Source organism: Geotrypetes seraphini, chromosome 7, assembly GCF_902459505.1.
Source record: "Geotrypetes seraphini chromosome 7, aGeoSer1.1, whole genome shotgun sequence".
NCBI classification, from domain to species: Eukaryota; Metazoa; Chordata; class Amphibia; order Gymnophiona; family Dermophiidae; genus Geotrypetes; species Geotrypetes seraphini.
In genome coordinates, this window is record NC_047090.1 from 86892855 (window position 1) to 86906667 (window position 13813).

Here is a 13813-nt window from a genome sequence, read left to right on the forward strand (position 1 = left end):
TTGACTGCAAGCTCGTGGTGATGCTTCCCAAACTCTTAAGAACTGTTTCTTATGCTTAAGGAACCCACGAAAACCCTATAAGTCCTTCTGGCATAAACTATGCAGTCTGCAATGCCATACTGTTTATTTTTATTGCAGCTTAGTAAAAAAGACCTCTTAGTGGAACTGGCAATCTGTAGAAACGATATAGAGAATATAACACTAGCATCCATGATCATGGAAAGCAAGTCTGATGTAGACCTATGCATTTACAAATGGAATTAAAAGCTCTCCATTCAATGGAATATTATGACCTGGGGTCTTATTTGGAAGCATGTTCACGAGATCTCTATTTCCTGTGGATGCTCTAAATCAGTGGTTCCCAATCCTGTCCAGAAGGACCACCAGTCAGTCGGGTTTTTGGGATAACCCTAATGAATATGCATTTGCATATAATGGGAGGTGCCAGGCAAGCAAATCTGCTCCATGCATATTCATTAAGGCTATTTTGAAAACTTAACTGGCTGGTAGTCCTCCAGGACAGGGTTGGGAACCACTGGTCTAAATGGTTACTACACCATACTGACAGATTTCATTCTCTTCTCATAAGTTCAGTTTTTGGTTTGTTTTTTATCTGGCACTGGATGCTGCAGGGCATTCAAGCACACTGACACATGCCTCCACTAATGGTGGACATGTCCAAAGAGGTTCTGGTGGGAGGCGGTTACTCTTACAAATAGTGGGATTTTTAATGATGTGACCTCAGAATTACGTCTGTCTGGTTAGTTAGGGGGTGAGGGGGACAAGAAAGAGTACATTCCGTTCTTAATGGAAAGTGGGTTATTAGCCAAATGTTACTAGCAGCTTTGTTTACAATTGCTACATTTCAGAAATCAACTCATAACATTAATTATTGCCATAACAGGCAATTTGAAGTTCTGCAAGGTGCACAGCTGAGATTCAGTTAGAGGAGAAAATATTCCATATGGAGGAAATTCATGCAGGTAAAGGAGAAAATTGTAAATATCATTCCGTGTGGAGAAAATTTGGAGCTTATCACTTTATCACACATTAATATTTGGGGTTCCTAACATTGTTTTGTGGCATCCTTTTCATGTTATTTCCTTTCCTTGTATGTCATGTCCCTGTCCTTTTCTGTACGAAGAGTTTTCAAAATACTGAGCTCAGAAGAAAAGTAAGATTTCTCAGTGGGCATTAGCGGTAACTACTCATACATGCCACCCCGACTTAGGAGTGAGATTCACTCCTATAAAGATCCCCCAGATTCTATATATTGAGCTTTGAATTATGCATGCAGATTTGGATGCATGCTCGATTTGCACACGCAGCTTAAACAAATAATGAGCCAATTAGCACTGATAGCATTAATAATTGCTTATTTGGATGCAAGTTAAGTGGATTTAATTGAAATTTACGCACGTATATTTAGGTACGGGATCCAGATGTAAATTCTACGTTGCTCCAGAAAGGGGGAACAGCCAGGGGAGGAGCTTGTGCAATTATTTACCCCATGTTTCAGTTGGTGTAAATGGTCACATCTAAAATTTTAGACAGGGGTGCTGGGCTTAAGCGCTCTTCTATAAACCACACCTAGTTTTAAGCACGGTTTATAGAATAGTGCTAAGCAAGGGTTTTTGGGCACCTATTTTTTTTAGACACCATGCACAAAACTAAACCTATTTGGAGAAATTGCTCTGAGACAAAACTCTTCCATTTGGACACCTTCCTCCCTACAGAGTTGCTTCCTTAGATGAGTAGAACTGGAAAACCCCTTTCACGCACAAAGTACAGGCAATGGCAATCACTTATGAAGCATCCACAGACAATCAGTTTCCTTCTATTTACAACACAAAGGATTTCATGTTAGGTATCTCAAGGTTAAAAAAAAACCCCAAAAACCAAAAAACCCCACAGTGTGAGAAGGCCACACTGTGATCTAAAGATATGCTAGACTGAATTCAGAGGCATCACCTGCAGAAAAAAGTGAAATGACAATGCCCTTTATTCAGGTCAATAGAACTTGGCAAGGCTCCACCCTTCGTCTTGTGTGTCTGTCATAATTGGATTGTAAGCTCTTCTGAGCAGGGACCGTCTCTTGCGTGTTTAATGTACAGCGCTGCATGCATCTACTAGCACCACAGAAATAAATAGTAATAATAATATTAGTTTCATTTTTGAAGATACTACTAAAAGGCTAGAGACTGTCCATGAGAAAGCGACTAAATTGTTGCAGGTTCTGAAAAGTTAACTAAGGGGGTTTGGGCCGCCGCGGGAGCGGACTGCTGGGCAGGATGGACCTATGGTCTGACCCGGCGGAGGCACCGCTTATGTTCTTATGGGTCTTTTACTAAAGATTAGCACGTGTTATCTACAACAGGATCCATAGGAATAAAATGAATCCTGTGGCCGATTACACACGTTAATCTTTAGTACAAGACCCCTTATGACTGCTCAAAGCATTATTTAAGAAATTCAGTCTGAGTATTCAGACTTAGGACCAAGTACAGCTGCCAGTGCAGAAAAAAAGTCCTTAAAGTATTTGGTATTGGGACTTAAAAACTGATTGTACACATGCCCCTGTGAGTGAGCTACGGTCACAAATGGGAAGGCGCAAGCGAGTGCAGATTACCCATTTAGGGTTACCCTGTGGCTCCAGAAAAAAAAGAGGACGGATTGAGAGATCCGGGTTTTACTTCCCCTGAAAGCAATGGAAGTAAGGAGGACAGACAGAGACATCCGGGTTTTTCTTCCATTGCTTTCAAATGAAGTAAAACCCGGATGTCTCAATCCGTCCTCCTTTTTCTGGAGCCTTATGGTAACCATATCTACACACCGGGGCCATTCTAAAATTTCGCTCATTCCTCACCCCGCCCAACCAAAGAATGTTGGGGGGGGAGGGGGAACATCTCCTGCTAAACGCAAGACTTCCCTGAAATTCCCGGGGAGAAGCAACAACAGCAGCCCAAGTGCGTCCGCAGTACTTTCCGCGCCGTGAAAACTTCCCTGGACGCAGAGCGCAGGGAATTTCTCCAGACTCATCCGCCTTTGGTTTTAAAAAAAAAAACAAACACCCCCTAAAAAATCAACGACCTCTGCGTAGTCTGGTTCAGTTGAGTTCAACAGCCGCCTCGCGACCTACCTTGGAAATTCCCCGCTGTGCTTTCAACAGGGAAGAAGAGCCCCGGCTCCTCCCCCTCGAAAGTCCCCGGCTGAGCTATACAAGGAGGCTGCGGAAGCGGCTCGGCCATTCGCGGAGGAGCAGCGAGCGGACGAGTGTTGCGTTAGCGGAACCCGAAAGCGCAGGATCTACCAACTGCTCCGGGGGGGAGTCCGATTTCTACCAACAGCTCCGGGGGAGTCCGATTTTGATTTTTTTGATCGCGTAGAGAAGGATCTAGGACCTCTTCGCCTGTCATGTTCGCCTTTGGGGGTCGGGATTGCCCAAGAGACATGGACGCAGCTCGCGATCCCAAGAAGGACCGGCACCTGGCCGGCCTGGAGGATCGCCACGACAGCGGCCTGGACTCCATGAAGGACGACGATTACGATCAAATGATGGAGGAGCTCCGGGATCTCAAGATCGAGCCTAACGACCGTCTCCCGGTGCAGTCCGCAGAGCCCTGGAAGGAGCAACTGACCGAGGACGGAGACACGTAGGTGCAAACGGATCTATGCAAGGGATAAACGTGCAACATACTTACTATACCGTCGTTGAATACGTTTGATAAAATGCATGATTAAAGGATGTTGCATTTGTGTAAAAATAATAATGCAAAACTAATGAGCTCGGGGAGATTGTTGCTAGAAGGGTCTTATTTTGTGGGTTCTTTGGATGTAGGGGGTCATGCATTAGAGTTGCAAGAAGATTTTGGTTTGCAGGAGTAGTCGGAAAAGTTGTAGTTTGGGAGTTGGCTTCAGAATCCCTGTTTGCACAACTGGAATAGGTGCAATGTCTGCGATTATAAGGTTTAAAATGTGTGTGGGGGGAGGAGGGCAGCTGAGTTCCTGGCCCCCTTTTCTTTTTAAGAAGTGGTGGGGGTGCAGTAGACTTGGCAGACGAACAAAAGTGAAGGACAGAGCCAAAAAGGTCCCATCTGAATTTGGTAGTAAAGTAGGGGGGGTAATTATTTTGCAGGCTGGAAAGGGACTTTTTCCGTGCTTGGAGAACTGGAGCCTTAGTAAGAGAGGGAGGGGAAATTCATGCTGGGCGGGGCTGTCAGTCACAGACCTTGGAAAGTCCCTGGCTGCTGGCCAGGAACACAGCACACACGGGGCTATGATTAATGAGAACAGACTAGCAATGCAGAAAACTCCCAGGCTTTCGACATCTCGGATTTTACAGCTAGCATTGCATGACTGGCTCTTGTCTGTATCATGGTACCATCATTGGATTACTAATCACATTTTCATTATTTATTCATTTCAGGATTCTTCACTTGGCTATTATCCATGAAGAACTGGCTCTGGCATTGGCAGCAATAAAGGAAGCAGTTGGGGATTCAGCTTTCTTAAACTTTCAGAACAATCTGAAACAGGTAGTTAGATTAAAGCATTTACACAAATATTACTATTTAGTGTACTTTAAAATATACTGCTTAATTACTTAGGGTTTCCCCAGAACTTCTCAACAAAGTCTTATAATAAATACAACCAGTTACTATATATAGTGTTAAAACATTGCCAAGAATGGCATATTACTTTTTAAAAATGTAATAGCTATATTATGAGCTAAAGCCTCATTGGCCCTGATTTCTATTTGTGAGTACATTTTTCTAGTAGATGGTATGTATCTTTTTTTTTTTTTAATACATATTTTTTTATTTTTGCCATAGGCTCCTCTCCATTTGGCAGTGATCACAGAGAAGCCTGAAATTGCTCAAGCCCTCCTGCAGGCAGGTTGCGATCCCGAGGTGCGGGATTTCCGAGGCAACACTGCCCTTCACATTGCCTGTGAGCAAGGCTCCCTCCGAGGCGTTGGGGTGCTCACCCAGTACAGCAAGCCACACCAGCTGGAGGCGCTACTCAAGTGTATCAACTATAATGGTGAGTTGCTGGCATCCTCTCTACACACAGCCTTCTGTCTGTTGGCGGTGCTGGGGGATTCTGGGATATTTATTGGCGCCTTATCTCAAATATTGATGTGCCTTCATATCATCATTTGACTAGGATGTGGCACATTGTTTATAGGCCTTAGTCTGAGTCCATTGATTCTGTTATTTAAGGGGAAAATCACTCTAGTGGATATTTAGGGGTACATTCAAGAAAGCTCACCAAAAATAAAATATGGACAGTAAGTGCTAATTTTATAACGGCAGTCATGTGTGAAATTGCCATTATGAAATAGAACAGTGTATCGCAAACTGTGTGCCGGATGAGATTTTAGGTGTACTGTGAGATGCTGTGGACGAGGAGAGGCGCCAGTGAGAGGCACGTCCTGTAGGCAGTCAGTTGCCGCCAACGCCTCTCTTCCTCTCCGTGCCTCTTCTTTTTCTGCACCCCCCCCCCTCCCCCACTGGTGTGTCGGGGCCTCATGCGAAGGGCCTCCATGCATGCACAGACGGTGAGATGACGTCACGCATGCGCGTCATCGATGTCTGCATACTTCTGGATGCCCTCAAGCCACGGGCGCCAGTTTAGTGTGCCGCAGCTCGCGAAGTTTGCGAGACACTGGAATAGAGCATAAGTTGGCATGCGGGCATCTAACTTTAGGCTTGAGCTCTTTCACCGTGTCGAAGGCTGGTGAGAATGTTCATCCCTAAAGTTGGGAATTGCCACATGGCTTTGCAAAAGAGAGGGTAAGTTAGGCACACAAATAGCACTACTGTATTCTATAAATTGTGCATGCTAGTTGGAAATTTGGGCACACACCTTTAAAGAATGAGGGAGTTAACCTGTTTTAGGTGGTGTAGCGAGGGTGACCAGCGCCTGGGACGATGGCGCCCCTCTCCTGCCTTCTTCCCTGCCTTGCCCACATGCTTTCCCCGTACCTTTTTAACTCCAATGTGAGTAGCCACGAACGTGCTACCCGCTTCGACTTCGGCGCTCTCTGAGGTCACTTCCTTCCAGAAGTGACGTCGGAGAAAGCACTGAAGCCAATGCAGGCAGCGCGTACATGGCTGCTCACGCCGAAGCTGAAAAAGTATGGGGAAGGGGCGCGGGTGTGCGCAGCAGGCGGAGACGTGGGGAGGAGGAGGGGAGCCGGTGCCCTGAGGAAGACCGCGCCTGGGGCAGACTGCAACCCCCTTACTACGCCACTGGGTAAGAAAATAGACACAAATGGATCCAAGTTCAGCTGCAGACTTTGTTTCAGTCTCCTGCCAGTTAGGGGCTTTTGACTAGTAAAAGATAATTGTGGTATATTATTGCAATAGAAGTAATGGAGGGTGTTTTTTGTCTTATGTTTTTGTAGGTCAGACGTGTCTTCATTTGGCTTCTATTCATGGCTTTCTTGCCATTGTGGAAAACTTGATTTCACTTGGAGCAGACATAAATGCTCAGGTATGTATTTGAAAACAGAACATCTCTGAGTATTATCTAAGTAACACCTTAAAAATGATATTCTCGGCGTTCAACGTCTGTGATATCGATGCTAAGTGTGGGGGGATTTTGTTTCCTGTCTCAACAGGAACCCTGCAACGGCAGAACTGCTCTCCATTTAGCGGTAGATCTACAGAACGAGGCTCTGGTGTCGCTCCTGGTGAGAAAAGGGGCTGATGTGAACAAAGTAACATACCAAGGCTACTCCCCTTACCAGCTAACCTGGGGAAGAGAGAACATCGGCATTCAGAAACAGCTGGAACAGTTAACCCTGAACAGCCTACACGTGCTGCCAGACAGCGAGGAAGAAGACAGCTATGAATCGGACTACTCAGATGATGAAGTAAGTCACTTCTTTGGTCCGTTGTGGGCTTTAATGGTCTAACAGCATTATTGACAGAAACAAAAGCTTTTGAGATTACACTAGTGTTGGAGTGGTGTGATTTCAAATGCTTATTGCACTTTGGATCCAATAAAAAAGGATAACGGCCTGTAGAAAGCAAAATCTAGGCGCATACTAGAGTTCCTGGTTCTGTCTTGTTTATAACTGAGGACTTTTCAGTGTGTCAGGTTTTGTATAGTAAGGAGAGACCCATTGCCTGGCTTTGTTATATACACTTCCCCCTCCGTATTTGCGAATTCTGTATCTACGGATTCAGTTATTCGCGATTTTTGACCAAAAAATAAATTTTTATTTTTCAGACTTTTTTTAGCCCTGTAAGCCCCTCCCCCCCCCCTTAAGCTTTGCCTGGTGGTCTAGTGGGTTTTCAGGCAGGAGGCAGGAGCGATCTTCCCACGCTCCTGCCCCGTGCCGATCGCTCACAGGAAATGACTCAAGAGACTACCGGAACTCAAGGCAGCCATTTCCTGTGAGCGATCTGCACGAGGCAGGAGCGTGGGAAGATCGCTCCTGCCTGAAAACCCGCTAGACCACCAGGTAAGGCTTAAGGGGGGGCTTACAGGGCTAAAAATAGCCGGGGATAAGGGCAGAACCGGCCCGAATATTATTTGCGGTTTTTCCATATTCACGGGCCGGCTCTGCCCCTAACCCCCGCGAATACGGAGGGGGAAATGTAACTGTAAATTTAAAATAAATACCCTTTATCCATTCATCATGGAAGGGTGGGGAGCAAGATTTTCAAGCTTTTATTTGTCTATGGAGAAGTGATTTGTTAAATGGAGCCCACTGTAGTATTTTCATAAGGGCTGTTCTTTAGTTAGTAAATGTTTTCATGGGTTTTGGATGATTGTGTTTCAAAACTCTGTGCAAGATCTTGGCACTAATAGAATGTTTTTTTTTCTTCCTATAGCCAATGTACGATGACTGTATATTCGGAGGCCAACCACTGATGCGTTAGTTGTTCAGGTGCTTGTGGGAACATCTCCTGGACATGGCTAAAGAGCAGGACATTATACAGGAAGAAATCTTGTCAAAATCTGTGCTGCAGACCGCAAGATAATCTCCATGCATGATCTTTCACCAGCAGAGTGAGATTGTAACGAGGGGGCAAAGAGTACGTGAGTGTGGATTAGCCTTCAAGAATCGCAGAAGGTCTTGGGTCAGTTATGAAATCGTGGTGAAGACTGTACCGGGCCCACTTAACCTGATGGCCGAACAATCTGGAGAGAATGGGGTGGAAGCCTTCCAGAAAAGCAATGTCATGCTACTAATGGACACTAGGCTTGGCAGGTCGGAAGCCGCTGTATGGCAGAGCGCAGTTTGACAGTAGTCTGCTGATTGAAAATGTAGTGCCATTTGTGGCTACCAGCTGGATATTGGGCTGCTAGACTTCCCATGCCTAACCTGTTGAGATGGGAAGGAAGTAATAGCAACTAACTTTTTCATTCATAAAAGTAGAACACTTGTGTTTTTTAATGTGAGCTAGTCTATTGTATATAATGTCTATTACTGTATATATTGTAAATAACCATTTTTCTACTCAATGTATATTTATTAAAAAAATGACTGAATATTTTTGGATTTGAGTCTCTTTAATGGTGTTTGTTTATTTTTTACTACTTTCCTTTTTATATTTTGGTTTTACCCTTTTTGTCTTTCCCAATTTATTCTGTGCACGGTTCAGTCACTTCCCCCTTAGAAGCATCCCGTTCGCACGTCAGTCTGTACGTTTGCAGAAGTGGGCACTAGTGTATCCTGTCCTCTCTCTGCGATGGGCAAACCAGGAAGATTATGCCAGGAATTAGACTCTAGAGTGGTGATTCTCAACCCAGTTCTTGGGACACATCCAGCCGGTCTGGTTTTCCAGCTATCCACAATGAATATGTATGAGTTAGATTTGTATGCACTGCCTCCCTGGTATGCATATGTCTCTCATGCATATTTATTGTGGATACCTTGAAAACCTGACTGGCTGGGTTTGCCCCAAAGATTGGATTGAGAAGAACTGCCCTGGAATTGTACATGGGTATCTTTTACCCACTTAACCTAAGGGCAAATGCTTATTTCTGTAGGTAACTATGTAAGAAAGAATCTCAGAAACTGCACCAAGTCCTTGAAAGTTACAAAAAATAGCAGCTATGCCAAATAATCATAGCAGAGAAACCAACACTTAGAACTAAATAGCCCCACCCCCAAGTCAACAACTAAGGATTAAAAAAAAAAAATTTAGTGGAATGTATCCTCAGTGTGAAGACATAAGCAAAGAGAAATGGCAGCCATACACCGTTCCAGTGCTTAACTTTAAGCTGAGAGAGCAAGAAGCTCACTTACAGCTGCACACCTTCACAGGAAACATGTGTCTAAATTAAATGGGAATCAAAGTGCACAAAAAGTTATTATTAACTTGTTGAACTAGCTATTTAGTAATCCATGTCCATAATTTAATTGTGAGGAACTCTGCAATGGAAAGCCTCCTTTCAGTCAAAATGTAGAATTTAGAAAAACCACTCCCTCTTCTACGAAACTACGCTAGTGGTTTTTAGCGCAGAGAGCTGCGCAGAATGGCCCACGCTGCTCCCAATGCTCATAGGAACTCAATGAGCGTCGGGAGCAGCGCGGGCCATTCAGTTTTGTAGAAGAGGGGGTAGGTGGTATTGGCAGTTCAGCGTAATAGTAGTTGAAGTTACTCTGTATAACAGTAGACCTCTTAACGTGGTTCGACCAGAGCTGGTTTCAGAGGCATAATATGCCCCTTCAGGAACAGACGCCGAACGCAGCCTGGCGCTGACAATTTCAAAACAGTTGTTGACTTGGGGGGGCTATTTAGTTAAACCAAAAAATCAAATACAAAAAGAGGTGTGCTAAACTAAGTCTAAGCCAAAATACACCTCTGAAACTAGCCACCAAAGTAATAGCTATTGTAGCAACAAGCCTCAGAGACCTATTATTCTAGCAGTGTGCTGCTGAATACATTGAAAGGTCAGAAATCTCAATCATAGGCTTGTGGCACATAAATATGAGTGCTTTAAATAGTTTTAAGTATTTTAAATATTTTGAATAAATTATTCTTTAAATATACGATTTGAAATAAGTGGTATCAAACATTCAGTGATAGTGCATAATGTGAATAACAGCACTTATCTTAAGAATCATAGGATTCGGCACTGCACTTAAGACCCGACGGGGCCACCGTTTCACCTCTGTCGGCTTCATCAGGGGAAATGCCAAAACAGTGCGGAACAAGACTTGAAGTAAATTCAAACGTGCTGCTTTCAAAATGGCCCATTTTGCAAGCAGCACATGTTGATTAGATACACCCCAAAAAATCGAGAGATATAAATTAGAACTCAACACTCACTAAACTAAACCTTAGGTTTGCATACCGCGCCATCTCCGCAAGCGTAGAGCTCGGCACGGTTTACAGAATTAGGATAGAAAGGAACTCCAGAAAAAGAAGGGTAATAGGAAAGGAACTAAGAGGGTAGAGAGGGGTCAAGGTACCAGAGAGCGGGAGGTGTTAGATTTTTGAAAAGAGCCAAGTTTTCAGGTGTTTGCGGAAGAGTTGGAGGGAGTTTGAATTTCTGAGCGGGGAGGTGAGGTTGTTCCAGAGTTCTGTGATTCTAAAGGGGAGGGATGTTCCTAGTTTTCCTGCGCGGGATATACCTTTTGTAGAAGGGAATGATAGTTTCAGTTTTTGGGAGGATCTGGAGGAGTTAGGGTTTGAGGAGTTCCAAAGGAGTGGAATAATGGGAGGAAGGATGCTGTGTAGGATCTTGAACGCTAATATTAGTGCTTGTTTTAAAATCTGTCAGTAAACCCCCCCAAAAATATAAATTCTCTATAAATTGATGTGATTATTTAAGTAAAGTGTGCTCAGTGCTCCTACTCACTGGTCATTCAGAACTAGACCAATGATAAAGGGAACTATCACCGCATCACTTTGTTCCCTGGGTAATAATGTATAAATTATAATTAGAACGACAGACAGATAAAGGTTAAAATTACTTATCTGAGCTGAAAGATGTTAATACTTAGTCCAGGAACCAGTCAAAGATCCTTATTCATAGCGATCTTCCAAATCAAGACTTATTGTAATTTATTTATTATCCTAAGTGGTTTACATTGAGGTATTTTATCATATTTCCCTATCTGTCCCACTGGGCTCAAACTCTAGCTGTACCTGGGTCAATGAGAGGATGAAGTGACTTGCCCAGGGTCACAAGGAGCAGTGAGGGATTTGAGCCTACAACCTCAGGGTGCTGAGGCTATAGCTCTAACCCCTGCGCCACATACTCCCAAATGTTGCAAATGAGAAACCCAGAAAAAGTGAAGAACCTATCTATATACTTATCCAGCCTATCCAAACACCTTTTGTTTTTGTTTCTTTGGAATTCTATGAACATTGGAGCTTTTACCGCAGCAGTCTGCGATTTAAAAAAAACTCACTCAGCTTAATAAAAGGGGATCTTAGAGAGAGAATGTATATGCTAACATGCAAACCTGTATCCAAATCTGCAAATTCATTGATACTGACCCACATTAATTAGATCTTTATATGCCAAGACTCAGAGTAAACCAAATAGTCCAAAATACATGTCAATTTATATGCATGATACAATCATATGTTCTCATGATGGAAAAGGGTCTACTTAAGCTAATCCATCTTTTGATGTCAACCCCCGGCTCATGAAAGTGATGCCACAATGCATACATATTCTTTGGTATATATATATATTTATTGAAAAAATCACCTAAAAAATCACATAATAATTGTGCATTGTAAGCATACATATTCTTTGGTAACATAGTAACAGTAAATGATGGCTGATAAAGACCTGAAGGGTCCATCCAGTCTGCCTGTCACACTCATGATGAAATTGTCTTTCTGAGGCACAGACCATGGAAGAGTACCCAGCACTATCCTTAGGTTCCAGCAACTGGAGTTGCCGTCAAAGCCCCCTCCAACCTATCCAAACTATCTTCGTCATTTGCAGGATGCAGACCATAAAAGTCTACCCTACACTGTCCTCACATTGCAAATTACTGAAGTTTCCATTGAAACCCTCTCCATCCTAAACCGAATTGCTACTTATGGGACACAAACCATGTAAGTCTGTCTAGTACCAGCCTTACTGGTGTCTCTAATTTTCTTTTGGAAATAATATGTGTTAATCAAGGAGATAGTTTGATATGGATGTATATTAATGTCAGTTGTTTAAATTTGAACTGGACGTATCAATTATCGGGGGGGGGGGGGGGCAGCTAAACCCTGACTGCTAGATGGCTGGATGGAACACTTCCTGTCCTTAAAACCCCCTAAACCATCCCCATACAGAAAGAAAACAGGAGAGATGCCCAGTCCCTCTTGCTCACAGGCCCAACACTCCGAAATGGTGGGCCTTCCCGGAGCATCCTAGGATACATGTGGATGAGCCTAAGGCCCTGATTGGCTCAGATGCCTAAGGCGCCTTCGAAAAGAGAAGGGATCTTGGGCATTTGAGCCAATCAGGACCTTAGGCTTCTCCATATGTATCCCAGTATGCACCGGGGAAGGGGGGCCTAAGGCCCAGATTGGCTCAGATGCTTAAGGCCCCTCCCGGGGGCATCTGAGTCAATCAAAGCCTTAGACCCCCCCCTGCCCCGGTGCATCAAGGGAGGAGCCTAAGGCCCTGATTGGCTCAGACACCTAAGGCATTTCAGAGAGTGGAAGTAATAACCCCCCAAAATTATCATCTAGTAAAATCTAAACAAACTTGCAAGTGAATATGGATGGTTACATTTTTGGGGGGGACGAATGTAGAGAGCACAAAGGCTTATAGAGGACAAAAAGGCTAAAAAAAATAGGGGAAATAGCTTGGTGGACAAAATATGAAAAAGTGTGGAAGGGTATAGGAAGTCTATTAGAAGTGGTGTAGCAATGTTTTGTAATAACTGCAACCTATGTTTCCTCTAAGCTGAGCACATGAGCTCATACATTCTAGGAGCATCGCTCACAGATTTTACTATACTTGCAAATCTAGAAATTGTTGGTTTTTAGAAATTGTTGATCACGCACAAAAAAATTTATAGAACTTGTTGCGCACATGAAAAAAATTTGCACGCAGCAGGTCAATTCTTAGAGAGACAATTGACTTAAGCTGATAATGGGGTAAACCATAAAAAAAAGAGATTGAAATAATCTGATCATAATATGATCAGGGAATGAATAAGATGAAGTGTCAAGAAGTAAGCATGTGGTCCAAAGTTGTTGCAATGGGAAAAAAAAGTCTTCTGGACAAAATCTGGAAACCAAACGGCAGCTGGCGTGGTTAATGAGTGAGGTGAAGGAAGCTATTACAGCTAGAAGAAATTCGTTCAGAAAGTAGAAAAAGGATCTGACTGAAAATAATTGTAAACAGCACAAGGAATGGTAAGTCAAATGCAAGGTACTGATAAGGAAGGCAAAGAGAGACTTTGCAAAGAATATTGTGCTGGAAGCAAAAACACATAGAGGTGCATAATCAAAACATTCGTCCAAGTCCGATTTGGATGTAGGACACTAGTTGCCCAAAGATGACAGGGCACAAATGTCCATTCTCGAAAAATACATTTATGTATACTTTTTTTGTAAAAAAAATTGTCCCATTTGTACATACAGGTATTTGATCGCCCAAACTGCCACTACACCTATCTTTATATCACATTCTCGTACAAGTCCCAAATGTCCAGTACAAGACCTTTTGGACATGGGAGGCGCTAACAATGTGAAAGACTGGCCACCCAGACATGAGGCACCTTACAGGGCACTGCTATGAGCTTCACAAAAAGGGTGCCACATAAACATCTCATCATAACTCCCATATAAGTAATGTTGAACCTCTCAAAACACACTATACC

The 13813-nt window shown here is 43.4% G+C and overlaps 1 protein-coding gene across 1 annotated transcript; it reads left to right on the forward strand.

Annotated features, from left to right (window-relative positions):
* The first annotated feature begins 3229 nt into the window (after positions 1–3229).
* NFKBIA (NFKB inhibitor alpha) lies at positions 3230–8508 on the forward strand. The gene is made up of 6 exons (XM_033953200.1): positions 3230–3653; positions 4427–4535; positions 4833–5043; positions 6410–6498; positions 6626–6880; positions 7848–8508. Exons 1-6 carry the CDS (start codon positions 3415–3417, stop codon positions 7893–7895), a joined length of 951 nt encoding a protein of 316 aa, XP_033809091.1. The 5' UTR covers positions 3230–3414; the 3' UTR covers positions 7896–8508.
* Positions 8509–13813: the final 5305 nt, after the last annotated feature.

What these genes read in the sequence shown, in the direction of transcription:
- NFKBIA (XM_033953200.1), top strand. Translation starts at nt 3,415, where the DNA reads ATGTTCGCCTTTGGGGGTCGGGATTGCCCAAGAGACATGGACGCAGCT. An exon ending in CAAGTGTATCAACTATAATG is followed by an intron (nt 5,044 to 6,409) that starts GTGAGTTGCTGG and finishes ATGTTTTTGTAG; the next exon opens with GTCAGACGTGTCTTCATTTG. An exon ending in CGGACTACTCAGATGATGAA is followed by an intron (nt 6,881 to 7,847) that starts GTAAGTCACTTC and finishes TTCTTCCTATAG; the next exon opens with CCAATGTACGATGACTGTAT.